We start from the raw sequence: 20,077 nt of genomic DNA on the forward strand, positions 1-20,077 counted from the left end.
AAGGTAGCTTTTTGGTTGACTATTTAGCAGTCTTATAGCTTGGGAGTGAATGCAGAGGTAGCCCAGGTAGCTTTTTGGTTGACTATGTAGCAGTCTTATAGCTTGGGGGGGTCAAAGGTGCATCAGTACTGCTTGCCATGCGGTCTGACTTGGTTGGCAGTTCAAGCTGGCTGGAGTCTGACAATGCCTTCCTCTGACACCGCCTGGTATAGAGGTCTTGGATGGCAGGGAGCTTGGTACCCAGTGATGTACTGGGCCATACGCACTACACTCTGTCGTGCCTTGAGGTCGGATGCCAAGCAATTGTAATACCAAGCGGTGATGCAGCCAGTCAATATGCTCTCGATGGTGCAGCTGTAGAACGTTTTGTGGATCTAGGGAACCATGACAAATCTTTTCAGTCTCTTGAGTGGGAAGAGGTGTTGTCGTGCTCTCTTCACGACTGTGTTGGTGTGTTTGGACCATGACAGGTCCTTAGTGAAGTGGACACAGAGGAACTAGAAGCTCTCCACCTGCTCCACTACAGCCCCGTCGATGTTAATGGCAGCCTGCTCGGCCTTCCGTTTCCTGTAGTCCACCATCAGCTCCTCTGTCTTACTGACAGGGAGGGAGAGGCTTCCGTTTCCTGTAGTCCACCATCAGCTCCTCTGTCTTGCTGACAGGGAGGGAGAGGCTTCTGTTTCCTGTAGTACACCATCAGCTCCTCTGTCTTGCTGACAGGGAGGGAGAGGCTTCCGTTTCCTGTAGTCCACCATCAGCTCCTCTGTCTTACTGACGTTGAGGGAGAGGCTTCCGTTTCCTGTAGTCCACCATCAGCTCCTCTGTCTTACTGACAGGGAGGGAGAGGCTTCCGTTTCCTGTAGTCCGCGATCAGCTCCTCTGTCTTACTGACAGGGAGGGAGAGGCTTCTGTTTCCTGTAGTACACCATCAGCTCCTCTGTCTTGCTGACAGGGAGGGAGAGGCTTCCGTTTCCTGTAGTCCACCATCAGCTCCTCTGTCTTACTGACGTTGAGGGAGAGGTTGTTGTCCTGGCACCACAACTGCCTGGTCACTGACCAAATGTTTACGTATGACGTTTTTTGTCATTTAGCAGACGCTCTTATCCAGAGCAACTTACAGTAGTGAGAGCGTATTTTAGTCAAACATGATATTTTATTTGGGCTTCTTGCAGTCAATTTGCAGGCTATAAATGATTTGTTATGCTGTTCTGGCCCCCTCGCCATCAGCTCAAGAAAAAAATCGTCCCGTGGCTGAATGTAGTTCATGATGGTAGTGAATCTGTTATTCATGATGTAGTGAATCTGTTATTCGTGATGTAGTGATGAATCTGTTATTCGTGATGTAATGAATCTGTTAATCGTGATGTAGTGAATCTGTTATTCGTGATGTAGTGAATCTGTTATTCGTGATGTAGTGAATCTGTTATTCGTGATGTAGTGAATCTGTTATTCGTGATGTAGTGAATCTGTTATTCGTGATGTAGTGAATCTGTTATTCGTGATGTAGTGAATCTGTTATTCGTGATGTAGTGAATCTGTTATTCGTGATGTAGTGAATCTGTTATTCGTGATGTAGTGAATCTGTTATTCGTGATGTAGTGAATCTGTTATTCGTGATGTAGTGAATCTGTTATTCGTGACGTAGTGAATCTGTTATTCGTGATGTAGTGAATCTGTTATTCGTGATGTAGTGAATCTGTTATTCGTGATGTAGTGAATCTGTTATTCATGATGTAGTGAATCTGTTATTCATGATGTAGTGAATCTGTTATTCATGATGTAGTGAATCTGTTATTCGTGACGTAGTGAATCTGTTATTCATGATGTAGTGAATCTGTTATTCGTGACGTAGTGAATCTGTTATTCATGGCGTTTGTTAGTAGCAGTAAGGCCATATACACATTTTCATCAAAGAGTTGTTATATCTTATATCTATACTTCAAGAGGTCTTAATATTCAAAATCAAATAGAAAAATGATCCTTGGTATGACCTTCTTAAAACAATTCCATATAGCTTAGTAGAACCCCATAGAACCACATGCAGCCGGTGACTGATGTGGTAAACTCCTCCATGTTATCTGATGAATCCTGGAGCATATTCCAGTCTGTGCCAGTGAAAATGTCCTGTAGCTTAGCCTCCCGCTTCATTGGACCACTTACAGTTTGTATTGAGCACCGAACTTGGTGATTGAGTTGGAGGCGTGCGTGGCCACGCAGTCGTGGGTGAACAGGGAGTACAGGAGAGGGCTGAGAAGGCACCCTTGTGGGGTCCCAGTGTTGTGGGTCAGCGGGGTGGAGATGTTGTTTCCTACCCTCACCACCTGGGGGCGGCCAGGACCCAATTGCACAGGGCGGTCCAGGACCCAATTGCACAGGGCGGTTGTTGAGACCCAGGGTCTCCAGCTTAATGATGAGCTTGGAGGGTACTATGGTGTCGAATGCTGAGCTGTAGTCAATGAACAGCATTCTTACATAGGTATTCCTCTTGTCCAGATGGGACAGAGCAGTGTGCAGTGTGATGGTGATTGCGTCATCTGTCGATCTATTGGGGCGGTATGCAAATTGGAGTGGGTCTAGGGTGTCAGGTAGGGTGGAGGTGATATGATCCTTGACTAGTCTCTCAAAGCACTTCATGATGATGGAAGTGAGTGTTATGGGGCGATAGTCATTTAGTTCAGTTATCTTTGCCTTCCTGGGTAGAGGAACAATGGTGGCCATCTTGAAGCATGTGGGGACAGCAGACTGGGATAGGGAGAGATTGAATATGTCCGAAAACACACCAGGCAGCTGGTCTGCACATGCTCTGAGGACGCGGCTGGGGATGCCGTCTGGGCCGGCAGCCTTGCGAGGGTTAACACGTTTAAATGTCTTACTCACGTCGGCAACGGAGGAGGAGAGCCCTATCCCAGTCTGCTGTCTCCAATTGCTTCAAGATGGCCACCATTGTTCCTGTACCCAAGAAGGCAAAGATAACTGAACTAAATGACTATCGCCACCCCCGTAGCACTCACTTCTGTCAACATGAAAGTGCTTACAGAGAGGTGCTTATAGGGGGCTGTCCTTGTTAGCGGGCAGGTTATTATCCTCAAAGCAGGCGAAGAAGGTGTTTAGTTTGTCTAGTAGTGGTTTCTTTGCAGCAATTTGACCATTAAGGCCTGAATCGGGTAGAGGCAGTTTATTTACTCGCCGACGTAGTGTCTTCAGGATGCTCATTTCCTCCTCTCTTGCGTTGTCACTTCCTCTTTCGGTTCCCTGGTATTTGGGACTGTTTCGGGGTTGGCAGAATGTCCTGCTTACTTCCGGTAAAGGAGACATTTACATCCAAATTGAGGTTAGTGATCGCTGTTCTCATGTCCAGAAGTTGTTTTCATGGATAGGAGACATTATGTACCAAAACAATTTTAAGATCAGTCTAAAATATACTGCATTGATCGGGAGCCTGTATAACGGCTTGTATCCACTGCAGCGCCATCTAACTGGAGGAGAGGTTCTACTACTGCTATGTCTGTCTCTCTCCCTCTGTCTGTCTCTCTGACCCTATGCCTGTCTCTCTCTCTCCCTCTGTCTGTCTCTCTGACCCTATGCCTGTCTCTCTGACCCTATGCCTGTCTCTCTGACCCTATGCCTGTCTCTCGCTCTCTGCCTGTCTCTCTCTCCCTCTCTGCCTGTCTCTCTCTCTCTCTCTCTGCCTCTGTGCCTCTCTGCCTGTCTCTCTCTCTCTCTCTCTCTCTGACCCTATGCCTGTCTCTCTGACCCTATGCCTGTCTCTCGCTCTCTGCCTGTCTCTCTCTCCCTCTCTGCCTGTCTCTCTCTCCCTCTCTGCCTGTCTCTCTCTCTCTCTCTCTGCCTCTCTGTGCCTCTCTGCCTGTCTCTCTCTCTCTCTCTGTCTGTCTGTCTGTCTGTCTGTCTGTCTGTCTCTCTCTCTCTCTCTGTCTGTCTCTCTCTGTCTCTCTGTCTGTCTGTCTGTCTGTCTGTCTCTCTCTCTCTCTGTCTGTCTCTCTCTGACCCTATGCCTGTCTCTCTCTCCCTCTCTGCCTGTCTCTGCAACAGGAGGCGATGGCAGTCCTTCTAGAGGAGAGTCTACACTACATCCAGGCTAAGTTCCTGTCCTCGGATCCTTCCAGATCCTTTCAGAAAGACTACGCTCCCGCCTACTCCTTCCCCCCTCCTCCTCCCTCCTCCTCCTCCCAGACCCAGTCCTTCCTGGTGCACCGGCTGGGTCTGGTGATTGACGGGCGGACGCTGGCCTACGCGCTGGACAGCAGCCTAGATGAGAAGTTCCTGGCGTTGGCGAGGAGCTGTCGGTCAGTCCTCTGCTGTCGCTCCACACCGCTGCAGAAGAGTATGGTGGTTAAACTGGTCCGGAACAAACTGAAGGTCATGACGCTGGCCATAGGTATGTACCAGTCTAGCTCCTCAACGCTGGCCATAGGTATGTCCCAGTCTAGTTCCTCAACGCTGGCCATAGGTATGTCCCAGTCTAGTTCCTCAACGCTGGCCATAGGTATGTCCCAGTCTAGTTCCTCAACGCTGGCCATAGGTATGTCCCAGTCTAGTTCCTCAACGCTGGCCATAGGTATGTACCAGTCTAGCTCCTCAACGCTGGCCATAGGTATGTACCAGTCTAGCTCCTCAACGCTGGCCATAGGTATGTACCAGTCTAGCTCCTCAACGCTGGCCATAGGTATGTACCAGTCTAGCTCCTCAACGCTGGCCATAGGTATGTACCAGTCTAGCTCCTCAACGCTGGCCATAGGTATGTCCCAGTCTAGCTCCTCAACGCTGGCAATAGGTATGTACCAGTCTAGCTCCTCAACGCTGGCCATAGGTATGTACCAGTCTAGCTCCTCAACGCTGGCCATAGGTATGAGCCAGTCTAGGTCCTCAACGCTGGCCATAGGTATGAGCCAGTCTAGCTCCTCAACGCTGGCCATAGGTATGTCCCAGTCTAGTTCCTCAACGCTGGCCATAAGTATGTCCCTGTCTAGTTCCTCAACGCTGGCCATAGGTATGTCCCAGTCTAGTTCCTCAACGCTGGCCATAGGTATGTCCCAGTCTAGTTCCTTAACGCTGGCAATAGGTATGTACCAGTCTAGTTCCTCAACGCTGGCCATAGGTATGTACCAGTCTAGCTCCTCAACGCTGGCCATAGGTATGTACCAGTCTAGCTCCTCAACGCTGGCCATAGGTATGTACCAGTCTAGTTCCTCAACGCTGGCCATAGGTATGTACCAGTCTAGCTCCTCAATGCTGGCCATAGGTATGTACCAGTCTAGCTCCTCAACGCTGGCCATAGGTATGTACCAGTCTAGCTCCTCAACGCTGGCCATAGGTATGTCCCAGTCTAGTTCCTCAACGCTGGCCATAGGTATGTCCCAGTCTAGTTCCTCAACGCTGGCCATAGGTATGTCCCAGTCTAGTTCCTCAACGCTGGCCATAGGTATGTCCCAGTCTAGTTCCTCAACGCTGGCCATAGGTATGTACCAGTCTAGCTCCTCAACGCTGGCCATAGGTATGTACCAGTCTAGCTCCTCAACGCTGGCCATAGGTATGTGCCAGTCTAGCTCCTCAACGCTGGCCATAGGTATGAGCCAGTCTAGTTCCTCAACGCTGGCCATAGGTATGTGCCAGTCTAGCTCCTCAACGCTGGCCATAGGCATGTACCAGTCTAGTTCCTCAACGCTGGCCATAGGTATGTACCAGTCTAGTTCCTCAACGCTGGCCATAGGTATGTACCAGTCGAAGCTCCTCAACGCTGGCCATAGGTATGTACCAGTCTAGTTCCTCAACGCTGGCCATAGGTATGTACCAGTCTAGTTCCTCAACGCTGGCCATAGGTATGTCCCAGTCTAGTTCCTCAACGCTGGCCATAGGTATGTGCCAGTCTAGCTCCTCAACGCTGGCCATAGGTATGTGCCAGTCTAGTTCCTCAACGCTGGCCATAGGTATGTGCCAGTCTAGTTCCTCAACGCTGGCCATAGGTATGTACCAGTCTAGCTCCTCAACGCTGGCCATAGGTATGTACCAGTCTAGCTCCTCAACGCTGGCCATAGGTATGTACCAGTCTAGTTCCTCAACGCTGGCCATAGGTATGTAACAGTCTAGCTCCTCAACGCTGGCCATAGGTATGTACCAGTCTAGCTCCTCAACGCTGGCCATAGGTATGTACCAGTCTAGCTCCTCAACGCTGGCCATAGGTATGTACCAGTCTAGCTCCTCAACGCTGGCCATAGGTATGTCCCAGTCTAGCTCAACGCTGGCCATAGGTATGTCCCAGTCTAGTTCCTCAACGCTGGCCATAGGTATGTCCCAGTCTAGTTCCTCAACGCTGGCCATAGGTATGTACCAGTCTAGTTCCTCAACGCTGGCCATAGGTATGTACCAGTCTAGCTCCTCAACGCTGGCCATAGGTATGTACCAGTCTAGCTCCTCAACGCTGGCCATAGGTATGTACCAGTCTAGCTCCTCAACGCTGGCCATAGGTATGAGCCAGTCTAGTTCCTCAACGCTGGCCATAGGTATGTGCCAGTCTAGCTCCTCAACGCTGGCCATAGGCATGTACCAGTCTAGTTCCTCAACGCTGGCCATAGGTATGTACCAGTCTAGTTCCTCAACGCTGGCCATAGGTATGTACCAGTCGAAGCTCCTCAACGCTGGCAATAGGTATGTACCAGTCTAGCTCCTCAACGCTGGCCATAGGTATGTACCAGTCTAGTTCCTCAACGCTGGCCATAGGTATGTCCCAGTCTAGTTCCTCAACGCTGGCCATAGGTATGTGCCAGTCTAGCTCCTCAACGCTGGCCATAGGTATGTACCAGTCTAGTTCCTCAACGCTGGCCATAGGTATGTGCCAGTCTAGCTCCTCAACGCTGGCCATAGGTATGTACCAGTCTAGCTCCTCAACGCTGGCCATAGGTATGTACCAGTCTAGCTCCTCAACGCTGGCCATAGGTATGTACCAGTCTAGCTCCTCAACGCTGGCCATAGGTATGTACCAGTCTAGCTCCTCAACGCTGGCCATAGGTATGTACCAGTCTAGCTCCTCAACGCTGGCCATAGGTATGTACCAGTCTAGCTCCTCAACGCTGGCCATAGGTATGTACCAGTCTAGCTCCTCAACGCTGGCCATAGGTATGTACCAGTCTAGTTCCTCAACGCTGGCCAAAGGTATGTACCAGTCTAGTTCCTCAACGCTGGCCAAAGGTATGTACCAGTCTAGCTCCTCAACGCTGGCCATAGGTATGTACCAGTCTAGCTCCTCAACGCTGGCCATAGGTATGTACCAGTCTAGCTCCTCAACGCTGGCCATAGGTATGTACCAGTCTAGCTCCTCAACGCTGGCCATAGGTATGTCCCAGTCTAGCTCCTCAACGCTGGCCATAGGTATGTACCAGTCTAGCTCCTCAACGCTGGCCATAGGTATGTACCAGTCTAGCTCCTCAACGCTGGCCATAGGTATGTACCAGTCTAGCTCCTCAACGCTGGCAATAGGTATGTACCAGTCTAGCTCCTCAACGCTGGCCATAGGTATGTCCCAGTCTAGTTCCTCAACGCTGGCCATAGGTATGTCCCAGTCTAGTTCCTCAACGCTGGCCATAGGTATGTACCAGTCTAGCTCCTCAACGCTGGCCATAGGTATGTACCAGTCTAGCTCCTCAACGCTGGCCATAGGTATGTACCAGTCTAGCTCCTCAACGCTGGCCATAGGTATGTACCAGTCTAGCTCCTCAACGCTGGCCATAGGTATGTACCAGTCTAGCTCCTCAACGCTGGCCATAGGTATGTCCCAGTCTAGCTCCTCAACGCTGGCAATAGGTATGTACCAGTCTAGCTCCTCAACGCTGGCCATAGGTATGTACCAGTCTAGCTCCTCAACGCTGGCCATAGGTATGAGCCAGTCTAGGTCCTCAACGCTGGCCATAGGTATGAGCCAGTCTAGCTCCTCAACGCTGGCCATAGGTATGTCCCAGTCTAGTTCCTCAACGCTGGCCATAAGTATGTCCCTGTCTAGTTCCTCAACGCTGGCCATAGGTATGTCCCAGTCTAGTTCCTCAACGCTGGCCATAGGTATGTCCCAGTCTAGTTCCTTAACGCTGGCAATAGGTATGTACCAGTCTAGTTCCTCAACGCTGGCCATAGGTATGTACCAGTCTAGCTCCTCAACGCTGGCCATAGGTATGTACCAGTCTAGCTCCTCAACGCTGGCCATAGGTATGTACCAGTCTAGTTCCTCAACGCTGGCCATAGGTATGTACCAGTCTAGCTCCTCAATGCTGGCCATAGGTATGTACCAGTCTAGCTCCTCAACGCTGGCCATAGGTATGTACCAGTCTAGCTCCTCAACGCTGGCCATAGGTATGTCCCAGTCTAGTTCCTCAACGCTGGCCATAGGTATGTCCCAGTCTAGTTCCTCAACGCTGGCCATAGGTATGTCCCAGTCTAGTTCCTCAACGCTGGCCATAGGTATGTCCCAGTCTAGTTCCTCAACGCTGGCCATAGGTATGTACCAGTCTAGCTCCTCAACGCTGGCCATAGGTATGTACCAGTCTAGCTCCTCAACGCTGGCCATAGGTATGTGCCAGTCTAGCTCCTCAACGCTGGCCATAGGTATGTGCCAGTCTAGCTCCTCAACGCTGGCCATAGGCATGTACCTGTCTAGTTCCTCAACGCTGGCCATAGGTATGTACCAGTCTAGTTCCTCAACGCTGGCCATAGGTATGTACCAGTCGAAGCTCCTCAACGCTGGCCATAGGTATGTACCAGTCTAGTTCCTCAACGCTGGCCATAGGTATGTACCAGTCTAGTTCCTCAACGCTGGCCATAGGTATGTCCCAGTCTAGTTCCTCAACGCTGGCCATAGGTATGTGCCAGTCTAGCTCCTCAACGCTGGCCATAGGTATGTGCCAGTCTAGTTCCTCAACGCTGGCCATAGGTATGTGCCAGTCTAGTTCCTCAACGCTGGCCATAGGTATGTACCAGTCTAGCTCCTCAACGCTGGCCATAGGTATGTACCAGTCTAGCTCCTCAACGCTGGCCAGAGGTATGTACCAGTCTAGTTCCTCAACGCTGGCCATAGGTATGTACCAGTCTAGCTCCTCAACGCTGGCCATAGGTATGTACCAGTCTAGCTCCTCAACGCTGGCCATAGGTATGTACCAGTCTAGCTCCTCAACGCTGGCCATAGGTATGTACCAGTCTAGCTCCTCAACGCTGGCTATAGGTATGTCCCAGTCTAGCTCAACGCTGGCCATAGGTATGTCCCAGTCTAGTTCCTCAACGCTGGCCATAGGTATGTCCCAGTCTAGTTCCTCAACGCTGGCCATAGGTATGTACCAGTCTAGTTCCTCAACGCTGGCCATAGGTATGTACCAGTCTAGCTCCTCAACGCTGGCCATAGGTATGTACCAGTCTAGCTCCTCAACGCTGGCCATAGGTATGTACCAGTCTAGCTCCTCAACGCTGGCCATAGGTATGAGCCAGTCTAGTTCCTCAACGCTGGCCATAGGTATGTGCCAGTCTAGCTCCTCAACGCTGGCCATAGGCATGTACCAGTCTAGTTCCTCAACGCTGGCCATAGGTATGTACCAGTCTAGTTCCTCAACGCTGGCCATAGGTATGTACCAGTCGAAGCTCCTCAACGCTGGCAATAGGTATGTACCAGTCTAGCTCCTCAACGCTGGCCATAGGTATGTACCAGTCTAGTTCCTCAACGCTGGCCATAGGTATGTCCCAGTCTAGTTCCTCAACGCTGGCCATAGGTATGTGCCAGTCTAGCTCCTCAACGCTGGCCATAGGTATGTACCAGTCTAGTTCCTCAACGCTGGCCATAGGTATGTGCCAGTCTAGCTCCTCAACGCTGGCCATAGGTATGTACCAGTCTAGCTCCTCAACGCTGGCCATAGGTATGTACCAGTCTAGCTCCTCAACGCTGGCCATAGGTATGTACCAGTCTAGCTCCTCAACGCTGGCCATAGGTATGTACCAGTCTAGCTCCTCAACGCTGGCCATAGGTATGTACCAGTCTAGCTCCTCAACGCTGGCCATAGGTATGTACCAGTCTAGCTCCTCAACGCTGGCCATAGGTATGTACCAGTCTAGCTCCTCAACGCTGGCCATAGGTATGTACCAGTCTAGTTCCTCAACGCTGGCCAAAGGTATGTACCAGTCTAGTTCCTCAACGCTGGCCAAAGGTATGTACCAGTCTAGCTCCTCAACGCTGGCCATAGGTATGTACCAGTCTAGCTCCTCAACGCTGGCCATAGGTATGTACCAGTCTAGCTCCTCAACGCTGGCCATAGGTATGTACCAGTCTAGCTCCTCAACGCTGGCCATAGGTATGTCCCAGTCTAGTTCCTCAACGCTGGCCATAGGTATGTACCAGTCTAGCTCCTCAACGCTGGCCATAGGTATGTACCAGTCTAGCTCCTCAACGCTGGCCATAGGTATGTACCAGTCTAGCTCCTCAACGCTGGCAATAGGTATGTACCAGTCTAGCTCCTCAACGCTGGCCATAGGTATGTACCAGTCTAGCTCCTCAACGCTGGCCATAGGTATGAGCCAGTCTAGGTCCTCAACGCTGGCCATAGGTATGAGCCAGTCTAGGTCCTCAACGCTGGCCATAGGTATGAGCCAGTCTAGCTCCTCAACGCTGGCCATAGGTATGAGCCAGTCTAGCTCCTCAATGCTGGCCATAGGTATGTACCAGTCTAGCTCCTCAACGCTGGCCATAGGTATGTGCCAGTCTAGCTCCTCAACAATTTTTTTTTATTGAATGTTTAACGGTTACAGTGACGGGTGATTTTCGAGGCCAGGTCATCTGATGCAGCACTACATCACTCTCCTTGGTCAAATAGCCCTTACACAGCCTGGAGGTGTGTTGGGTCATTGTCCTGTTGAACACAAATGATGGGATGGCGTATCGCTGCTTCCTCTATGAAGCTGTAGTGTATTAGAGCTGACCGTGGAAACTGACTGACTGAGGTCTTCCCCTGTTTACTGACTGTTGTTACTGCTGCTGGTGGTCTTCCCCTGTTTACTGACTGTTGTTACTGCTGCTGGTGGTCTTCCCCTGTTTACTGACTGTTGTTACTGCTGCTGGTGGTCTTCCCCTGTTTACTGACTGTTGTTACTGCTGCTGGTGGTCTTCCCCTGTTTACTGACTGTTGTTACTGGTGCTGCTGGTCTTCCCCTGTTTACTGACTGTTGTTACTGCTGCTGGTGGTCTTCCCCTGTTTACTGACTGTTGTTACTGCTGCTGGTGGTCTTCCCCTGTTTACTGACTGTTGTTACTGCTGCTGGTGGTCTTCCCCTGTTTACTGACTGTTGTTACTGCTGCTGGTGGTCTTCCCCTGTTTACTGACTGTTGTTACTGGTGCTGGTGGTCTTCCCCTGTTTACTGACTGTTGTTACTGGTGCTGGTGGTCTTCCCCTGTTTACTGACTGTTGTTTCTGGTGGTCTTCCCCTGTTTACTGACTGTTGTTACTGCTGCTGGTGGTCTTCCCCTGTTTACTGACTGTTGTTACTGCTGCTGGTGGTCTTCCCCTGTTTACTGACTGTTGTTACTGCTGCTGGTGGTCTTCCCCTGTTTACTGACTGTTGTTACTGGTGCTGGTGGTCTTCCCCTGTTTACTGACTGTTGTTACTGCTGCTGGTGGTCTTCCCCTGTTTACTGACTGTTGTTACTGCTGCTGGTGGTCTTCCCCTGTTTACTGACTGTTGTTACTGCTGCTGGTGGTCTTCCCCTGTTTACTGACTGTTGTTACTGCTGCTGGTGGTCTTCCCCTGTTTACTGACTGTTGTTGCTGCTGCTGGTGGTCTTCCCCTGTTTACTGACTGTTGTTACTGCTGGTGGTCTTCCCCTGTTTACTGACTATTGTTACTGCTGCTGGTGGTCTTCCCCTGTTTACTGACTGTTGTTACTGGTGCTGGTGGTCTTCCCCTGTTTACTGACTGTTGTTACTGCTGCTGGTGGTCTTCCCCTGTTTACTGACTGTTGTTACTGGTGCTGGTGGTCTTCCCCTGTTTACTGACTGTTGTTACTGGTGCTGGTGGTCTTCCCCTGTTTACTGACTGTTGTTACTGCTGCTGGTGGTCTTCCCCTGTTTACTGACTGTTACTGGTGCTGGTGGTCTTCCCCTGTTTACTGACTGTTGTTACTGGTGCTGGTTGTCTTCCCCTGTTTACTGACTGTTGTTACTGCTGGTGGTGGTATTAGTGGTGGTGGTGCTGGTGGTATTAGTGGTGGTGGTGCTGGTGGTATTAGTGGTGCTGGTGGTATTAGTGGTGCTGGTGGTATTAGTGGTGCTGGTGGTATTAGTGGTGCTGGTGGTATTAGTGGTGCTGGTGGTATTAGTGGTGGTGCTGGTGGTATTAGTGGTGGTGCTGGTGGTATTAGTGGTGCTGGTGGTATTAGTGGTGCTGGTGGTATTAGTGGTGCTGGTGGTATTAGTGGTGCTGGTGGTATTAGTGGTGGTGGTGGTGGTATTAGTGGTGGTGGTGCTGGTGGTATTAGTGGTGGTGGTGCTGGTGGTATTAGTGGTGGTGGTGCTGGTGGTATTAGTGGTGCTGGTGGTATTAGTGGTGGTGGTGCTGGTAGTATTAGTGGTGGTGGTGCTGGTGGTATTAGTGGTGGTGGTGGTATTAGTGGTGGTGGTGGTATTAGTGGTGGTGGTGGTATTAGTGGTGGTGGTGCTGGTGGTATTAGTGGTGGTGGTGCTGGTGGTATTAGTGGTGGTGGTATTAGTGGTGGTGGTGCTGGTGGTATTAGTGGTGGTGGTATTAGTGGTGGTGGTGGTATTAGTGGTGGTGGTGGTATTAGTGGTGCTGGTGGTATTAGTGGTGCTGGTGGTATTAGTGGTGCTGGTGGTATTAGTGGTGCTGGTGGTATTAGTAGTGCTGGTAGTATTAGTGGTGCTGGTGGTATTAGTGGTGCTGGTGGTATTAGTAGTGCTGGTGGTATTAGTAGTGCTGGTGGTATTAGTAGTGCTGGTGGTATTAGTGGTGGTGGTGCTGGTGGTATTAGTGGTGGTGGTGGTATTAGTGGTGCTGGTGGTATTAGTGGTGGTGGTGGTATTAGCGGTGGTGGTGCTGGTGGTATTAGTGCTGGTGGTGCTGGTGGTATTAGTGCTGGTGGTGCTGGTGGTATTAGTAGTGGTGGTGCTGGTTGAATTTGTGGTGGTGGTCTTCCCCTGTTTACTGACTATTGTTGCTGCTGCTGGTGGTCTTCCCCTGTTTACTGACTGTTGTTACTGGTGCTGGTGGTCTTCCCCTGTTTACTGACTGTTGTTGCTGGTGCTGGTGGTCTTCCCCTGTTTACTGACTGTTGTTACTGGTGCTGCTGGTCTTCCCCTGTTTACTGACTGTTGTTACTGGTGCTGGTGGTCTTCCCCTGTTTACTGACTGTTGTTGCTGGTGCTGGTGGTCTTCCCCTGTTTACTGACTGTTGTTACTGGTGCTGGTGGTCTTCCCCTGTTTACTGACTGTTGTTGCTGCTGGTGGTCTTCCCCTGTTTACTGACTGTTATTAGTGGTGCTGGTGGTATTAGTGGTGGTGGTGCTGGTGGTATTAGTGGTGGTGGTGCTGGTGGTATTAGTGGTGCTGGTGGTATTAGTGGTGCTGGTGGTATTAGTGGTGCTGGTGGTATTAGTGGTGGTGGTGGTATTAGTGGTGCTGGTGGTATTAGTGGTGCTGGTGGTATTAGTGGTGGTGGTGGTATTAGTGGTGCTGGTGGTATTAGTGGTTGTGGTGGTATTAGTGGTGGTGGTGGTGGTATTAGTGGTGGTGGTGCTGGTGGTATTAGTGGTGGTGGTGCTGGTGGTATTAGTGGTGGTGGTGCTGGTGGTATTAGTGGTGGTGGTGCTGGTGGTATTGGTGGTGGTGGTGCTGGTGGTATTAGTGGTGCTGGTGGTATTAGTGGTGCTGGTGGTATTAGTGGTGGTGGTGCTGGTGGTATTAGTGGTGGTGGTGCTGGTGGTATTAGTGGTGGTGGTGCTGGTGGTATTAGTGGTGCTGGTGGTATTAGTGGTGGTGGTGGTATTAGTGGTGGTGGTGGTGGTATTAGTGGTGGTGGTGCTGGTGGTATTAGTGGTGGTGGTGCTGGTGGTATTAGTGGTGGTGGTGCTGGTGGTATTAGTGGTGGTGGTGCTGGTGGTATTAGTGGTGGTGGTGGTATTAGTGGTGCTGGTGGTATTAGTGGTGCTGGTGGTATTAGTGGTGCTGGTGGTATTAGTGGTGCTGGTGGTATTAGTGGTGCTGGTGGTATTAGTGGTGGTGGTGGTATTAGTGGTGGTGCTGGTGGTATTAGTGGTGGTGGTGCTGGTGGTATTAGTGGTGGTATTAGTGGTGGTGCTGGTGGTATTAGTGGTGCTGGTGCTGGTGGTATTAGTGGTGCTGGTGCTGGTGGTATTAGTGGTGCTGGTGCTGGTGGTATTAGTGGTGCTGGTGCTGGTGGTATTAGTGGTGCTGGTGGTATTAGTGGTGGTGGTGGTATTAGTGGTGGTGGTATTAGTGGTGGTGGTGGTGGTGGTATTAGTGGTGGTGGTGCTGGTGGTATTGGTGCTGGTGGTGCTGGTGGTATTAGTGGTGGTGGTGCTGGTGGTATTAGTGGTGCTGGTGGTGGTGGTATTAGTGGTGCTGGTGCTGGTGGTATTAGTGGTGCTGGTGCTGGTGGTATTAGTGGTGCTGGTGCTGGTGGTATTAGTGGTGGTGGTGGTATTAGTGGTGCTGGTGGTATTAGTGGTGCTGGTGGTATTAGTGGTGCTGGTGGTATTAGTGGTGCTGGTGGTATTAGTGGTGGTGGTGGTGGTGCTGGTGGTATTAGTGGTGGTGGTGGTGGTGCTGGTGGTATTAGTGGTGGTGGTGGTGGTGGTATTAGTGGTGGTGGTGCTGGTGGTATTGGTGCTGGTGGTGCTGGTGGTATTAGTGGTGGTGGTGCTGGTGGTATTAGTGGTGCTGGTGGTATTAGTGGTGGTGGTGGTATTAGTGGTGGTGGTGCTGGTGGTATTAGTGGTGGTGGTGCTGGTGGTATTAGTGGTGCTGGTGGTATTAGTGGTGGTGGTGGTATTAGTGGTGGTGGTGCTGGTGGTGCTGGTGGTATTAGTGGTGGTGGTGCTGGTGGTATTAGTGGTGCTGGTGGTATTAGTGGTGGTGGTGGTATTAGTGGTGGTAGTGGTGGTGGTGCTGGTGGTATTAGTGGTGGTGGTGCTGGTGGTATTAGTGGTGGTGGTGCTGGTGGTATTAGTGGTGGTGGTGCTGGTGGTATTAGTGGTGCTGGTGGTATTAGTGGTGCTGGTGGTATTAGTGGTGCTGGTGGTATTAGTGGTGCTGGTGTTATTAGTGGTGCTGGTGGTATTAGTGGTGCTGGTGGTATTAGTGGTGGTGGTGCTGGTGGTATTGGTCATTGCAGCCCTGTGTGGCTCAGTTGGTAGAGCATGGCGCTTGCAACGCCAGGGTTGTGGGTTCGATTCCCACGGGGGGCCAGTCCAAAAAAAAAGTATGGATGTATGTACTTGTAAGTCGCTCTGGATAAGAGCGTCTGCTAAATGACTTAAAAATGTAAAAATGTAAATTGGTGCTGGTGGTATTAGTGGTGGTGGTATTAGTGGTGGTGGTGCTGGTGGTATTAGTGGTGCTGGTGGTATTAGTGGTGGTGGTAGTAGTGGTGGTATTAGTGGTGGTGGTGGTGGTGGTATTGGTGCTGGTGGTATTAGTGGTGGTGGTGCTGGTGGTATTAGTGGTGCTGGTGGTATTAGTGGTGCTGGTGGTATTAGTGGTGCTGGTGGTATTAGTGGTGCTGGTGGTATTAGTGGTGCTGGTGGTATTAGTGGTGCTGGTGGTATTAGTGGTGGTGGTGCTGGTGGTATTAGTGGTGCTGGTGGTATTAGTGGTGGTGGTGCTGGTGGTATTGGTGCTGGTGGTATTAGTGGTGGTGGTATTAGTGGTGGTGGTGCTGGTTGTATTAGTGGTGCTGGTGGTATTAGTGGTGGTGGTGGTGGTGGTGGTGGTATTAGTGGTGGTGGTGGTATTAGTGGTGCTGGTGGTATTAGTGGTGCTGGTGGTATTAGTGGTGCTGGTGGTATTAGTGGTGGTGGTGGTGGTGCTGGTGGTATTAGTGGTGCTGGTGGTATTAGTGGTGGTGGTGGTGGTGGTGGTGGTATTAGTGGTGCTGGTGGTATTAGTGGTGGTGGTGCTGGTGGTATTAGTGGTGCTGGTGGTATTAGTGGTGGTGCTGGTGGTATTAGTGGTGGTGGTGGTATTAGTGGTGGTGCTGGTGGTTTTAGTGGTGGTGGTGCTGGTGGTATTAGTGGTGGTGGTGGTATTAGTGATGCTGGTGGTATTAGTGGTGGTGGTGGTATTAGTGGTGGTGGTGCTGGTGGTATTAGTGGTGGTGGTGCTGGTGGTATTAGTGGTGGTGGTGCTGGTGGTATTAGTGGTGCTGGTGCTGGTGGTGCACTTGGGAAGCTCAGTTGTTTTTCTGTCATTGCTGTTTTAGCATTAAGGTGGAGTACAGAGGACAAAGGGTTTTGAGCTACTAGCACCTCTTACTGAATGTTTCTCTCCCTCCCTCATCTCCCCCCTCCTCTCTCCCCCTCCTCCCTCTCCCCCGTCCTCTCCTCCCCTCCTCCCTCCTCCCCATCCCTCTCCCCCCCTCCCCCTCACTCCCTCTCTCCCCCCCTCTCCCCCCCCCCTCTATCTTATTAATCTCAGGTGATGGGGCAAATGATGTCAGCATGATTCAGGTGGCTGATGTGGGCGTCGGCATCTCAGGACAGGAGGGCATGCAGGTGAGGAGCAACATGAGCCGGGCCGTGATGCGGGGAGAGGATGGAGGGGGGATGGAGAGGGGGAGGTGGAGACAGAAGGGAGAGACTGATAGACAGTGAGAGCACGAGGAGTGAGAAAAGAGGGGGAGAGAAGGGAGGAGGAGAGATGGAGGAGATCCACAGAGGAAGAGAGGACAGAGGAAGAGAGGACAGAGGAAGAGAGGACAGAGGAGGAGAACCACAGAGGAGGAGAACCACAGAGGAGGAGAACCACAGAGGAAGAGAACCACAGAGGAAGAGAACCACAGAGGAAGAGAACCACAGAGGAGGAGAGGAGTGGATAAGGAGAGAGGACAGAGGAGGATATAAAGGAATGAGGGACTGGATGAGGGAGGAAGGGAGGGAACATGGTGGAACGGTTTTGACTTGAGGTTATTGTTTGTTAGGGGTGACAGGTAGGTTGTGACTACCAGAGAAAATATGGATTTCTCCTTTTGGTTTGAGAGGGAATGAGTCCCGTCTGGTCCGTCAAGTCTACACCAATACAAAGGACTCGTGTAAAAGTCAGTATGGATACACACTTTTCATAAACCCTTAAAACATTGGAAATAACTTCAAAACAAATGTGTTCTTTAGCGTGGGTTGTATTAGCACCATAAATGATCACAAACACATAATAATATAACAAATAATGAGCTCTGGTTCCTCCAAAAATGTCCTGTACCTCGGGCCTAAAAGAGTCCGGCCCGGTAATGGAGTTCAGGGAACTCAAGTGACCTTAGTCACGTAACGTTTGTCCGTTCATACAAGTGTAGCGTAAACCCAGTCTCAAATCGTACAATCTAAATATCAAACTGTTTTACCAAACAACCATAAAGAGTATCACATCTCAATACGTCTTCAACTACTACTGACCTCATAAATCATCACGGTATACATCACACTCAAGACAAATGAAATATCGTAGTCAGTCAGACAATCCGCCAACAGAGGAGAAAAGGCCATGAAGAACCAGCAGAGACCAACCGAGAGGTGTAATCGAAGGAAGCAATGAGTGGATCCGATCCTGGTTAAACTCGAGACGAGGCTACAAAGTACACTTTTTTAAATACAACAAAACAAACGGAGTGAAGAGGAACGGAGGGTTGAACACTTCCTCTCTCGCACAACCACCATCACAAACCCCACTTTTGCACAGCTGATGCTATTTAATTGGGAATTAAAGGGGAAGCGTCCCATTGGAAGGAGAAGCACTATTTAATAGGGAATTAAAGGGGAAGTGTCCCATTGGAAGGAGAAGCACTATTTAATTGGGAATTAAAGGGGAAGTGTCCCATTGGAAGGAGAAGCACTATTTAATTGGGAATTAAAGGGGAAGTGTCCCATTGGAAGGAGAAGCACTATTTAATTGGGAATTAAAGGGGAAACGTCCCATTGGAAGGAGAAGCACTATTTAATAGGGAATTAAAGGGGGGAAGCGTCCCATTGGAAGGAGAAGCACTATTTAATTGGGAATTAAAGGGGAAGTGTCCCATTGGAAGGAGAAGCACTATTTAATTGGGAATTAAAGGGGAAGCGTCCCATTGGAAGGAGAAGCACTATTTAATTGGGAATTAAAGGGGAAGTGTCCCATTGGAAGGAGAAGCACTATTTAATAGGGAATTAAAGGGGAAGCGTCCCATTGGAAGGAGAAGCACTATTTAATAGGGAATTAAAGGGGAAGCGTCCCATTGGAAGGAGAGGCACTATTTAATAGGGAATTAAAGGGGTAGCGTCCCATTGGAAGGAGAAGCACTGAGACGGTTCAGACATATTCAGGCCCGTCACAATGGATAGAAGGTAATGGAGACAGAAAAGGTGGTTTCTGTAGGAACAGAATAAATCATTCTCTCTACTATTATTCTGACATTTCACATTTGTAAAATAACGTGGTGATCCTAACTGACCTAAGACAGAGAATTTTTACTAGGATTAAATGTCAGGAATTGTGAAAAACTGAGTTTAAATGTATTTGGCGAAGGTGTGTGTAAACTTCCGACTTCAACTGTATGGGAGGTTATCAAAATTGGATTTGTTTTCGAATTCTTTGTGGGGGGGGTCTGTGTAATCTGAGGGAAATATGTGTCTCTAATATGGTCATACATTTGGTAGGAGGTCGAAACTAGATCCTAAAATCAGCAATGTGTTCGCCACCACCAAAAAGCAGTGGTTCAAAGCTCGCGACCCCCCCCCCCCCCCTCCCACACACACACTAAAACATCCCAAAACAGCAGTTATCTATGGATATGTCCTTATATCCACATCTGTCGGCTCTGTCTGTCGCTGTCTCTCTCTCTCACTCTGAGTATTGTGTCTTTCTCTGAGTATTGTGTCTCTCTCTCTCTCTCTCTGAGTATTGTGTGTCTCTCTCTCTGAGTATTGTGTGTCTCTCTCTCTCTCTCTCTCTCTCTCTCTGAGTATTGTGTCTCTCTCTACAGGCTGTGATGGCTAGCGACTTTGCCCTACCGCGGTTCCGGAACCTTCAGAAGCTCCTGCTGGTTCATGGTCACTGGTGTTACTCCAGACTGGCCAACATGATACTCTACTTCTTCTACAAGAATGCAGTGAGTCTCTCACACATACACACACCAACAGCTAAAAGTAATGGTTGGCCTTGCGATCGTCTGCTGGGGGTCAAACAGTGGGGATTCAACATGTAGAACAGTCAGGAAATGAACAGAAAATGTCTGCTGATGTTTGGTGGTCAAAGAAATGTATCACAATTCCAGTGGGTCAGAAGTTTACATATACTAAGTTGACTGTGTCTTTAAACAGCTTGGAAAATTCCAGAAAAAGATGTCATGGCTTTAGAAGCTTTTGATAGGCTAATTGACATCATTTGAGTCAATTGGAGGTGTACCTGTGGATGTATTTCAAGGCCTACCTTCAAACTCAGTGCCTCTTTGCTTGACATCATGGGAAAATCAAAAGAAATCAGCCAAGACCTCAGAAAAGAAATTGTAGACCTCCAAAAGGCTGGTTCATCCTTGGGAGCAATTTTCAAACGCATGAAGGTACCACGTTTATCTGTACAAACAATAGTACGCAAGTATAAACACCATGGGACCACGCAGCCGTCATACCGCTCAGGAAGGAGACGCGTTCTGTCTCCTAGAGATGAACGTACTTTGGTGCGTGTGGGCAGAACTGAAAAAGCTTGTGCGAGCAAGGAGGCCTACAAACATGACTCAGTTACACCAGCTCTGTCAGGAAGAATGGCCAAAATTCACCCAACTTATTGTGGGAAGCTTGTAGAAGGCTACCCGAAACGTTTGAC

The 20,077-nt window shown here is 50.0% G+C and overlaps 1 protein-coding gene across 1 annotated transcript in view; it reads left to right on the plus strand.

Moving 5' to 3' along the window:
• The window catches only part of atp10a (ATPase phospholipid transporting 10A), a 225,889-nt gene that overhangs the window by 191,705 nt on the left and 14,107 nt on the right, over window positions 1-20,077 (plus strand). Inside the window, exons 14-16 of the mRNA XM_055941116.1 lie at window positions 4,051-4,396; window positions 16,706-16,782; window positions 19,239-19,364. Of these exons, the coding sequence (XP_055797091.1) occupies window positions 4,051-4,396; window positions 16,706-16,782; window positions 19,239-19,364 (549 nt within the window). The remainder of the gene's footprint in view (window positions 1-4,050; window positions 4,397-16,705; window positions 16,783-19,238; window positions 19,365-20,077) is intronic.

This window comes from Salvelinus fontinalis, chromosome 12, assembly GCF_029448725.1.
Source record: "Salvelinus fontinalis isolate EN_2023a chromosome 12, ASM2944872v1, whole genome shotgun sequence".
Lineage (NCBI taxonomy): Eukaryota > Metazoa > Chordata > Actinopteri > Salmoniformes > Salmonidae > Salvelinus > Salvelinus fontinalis.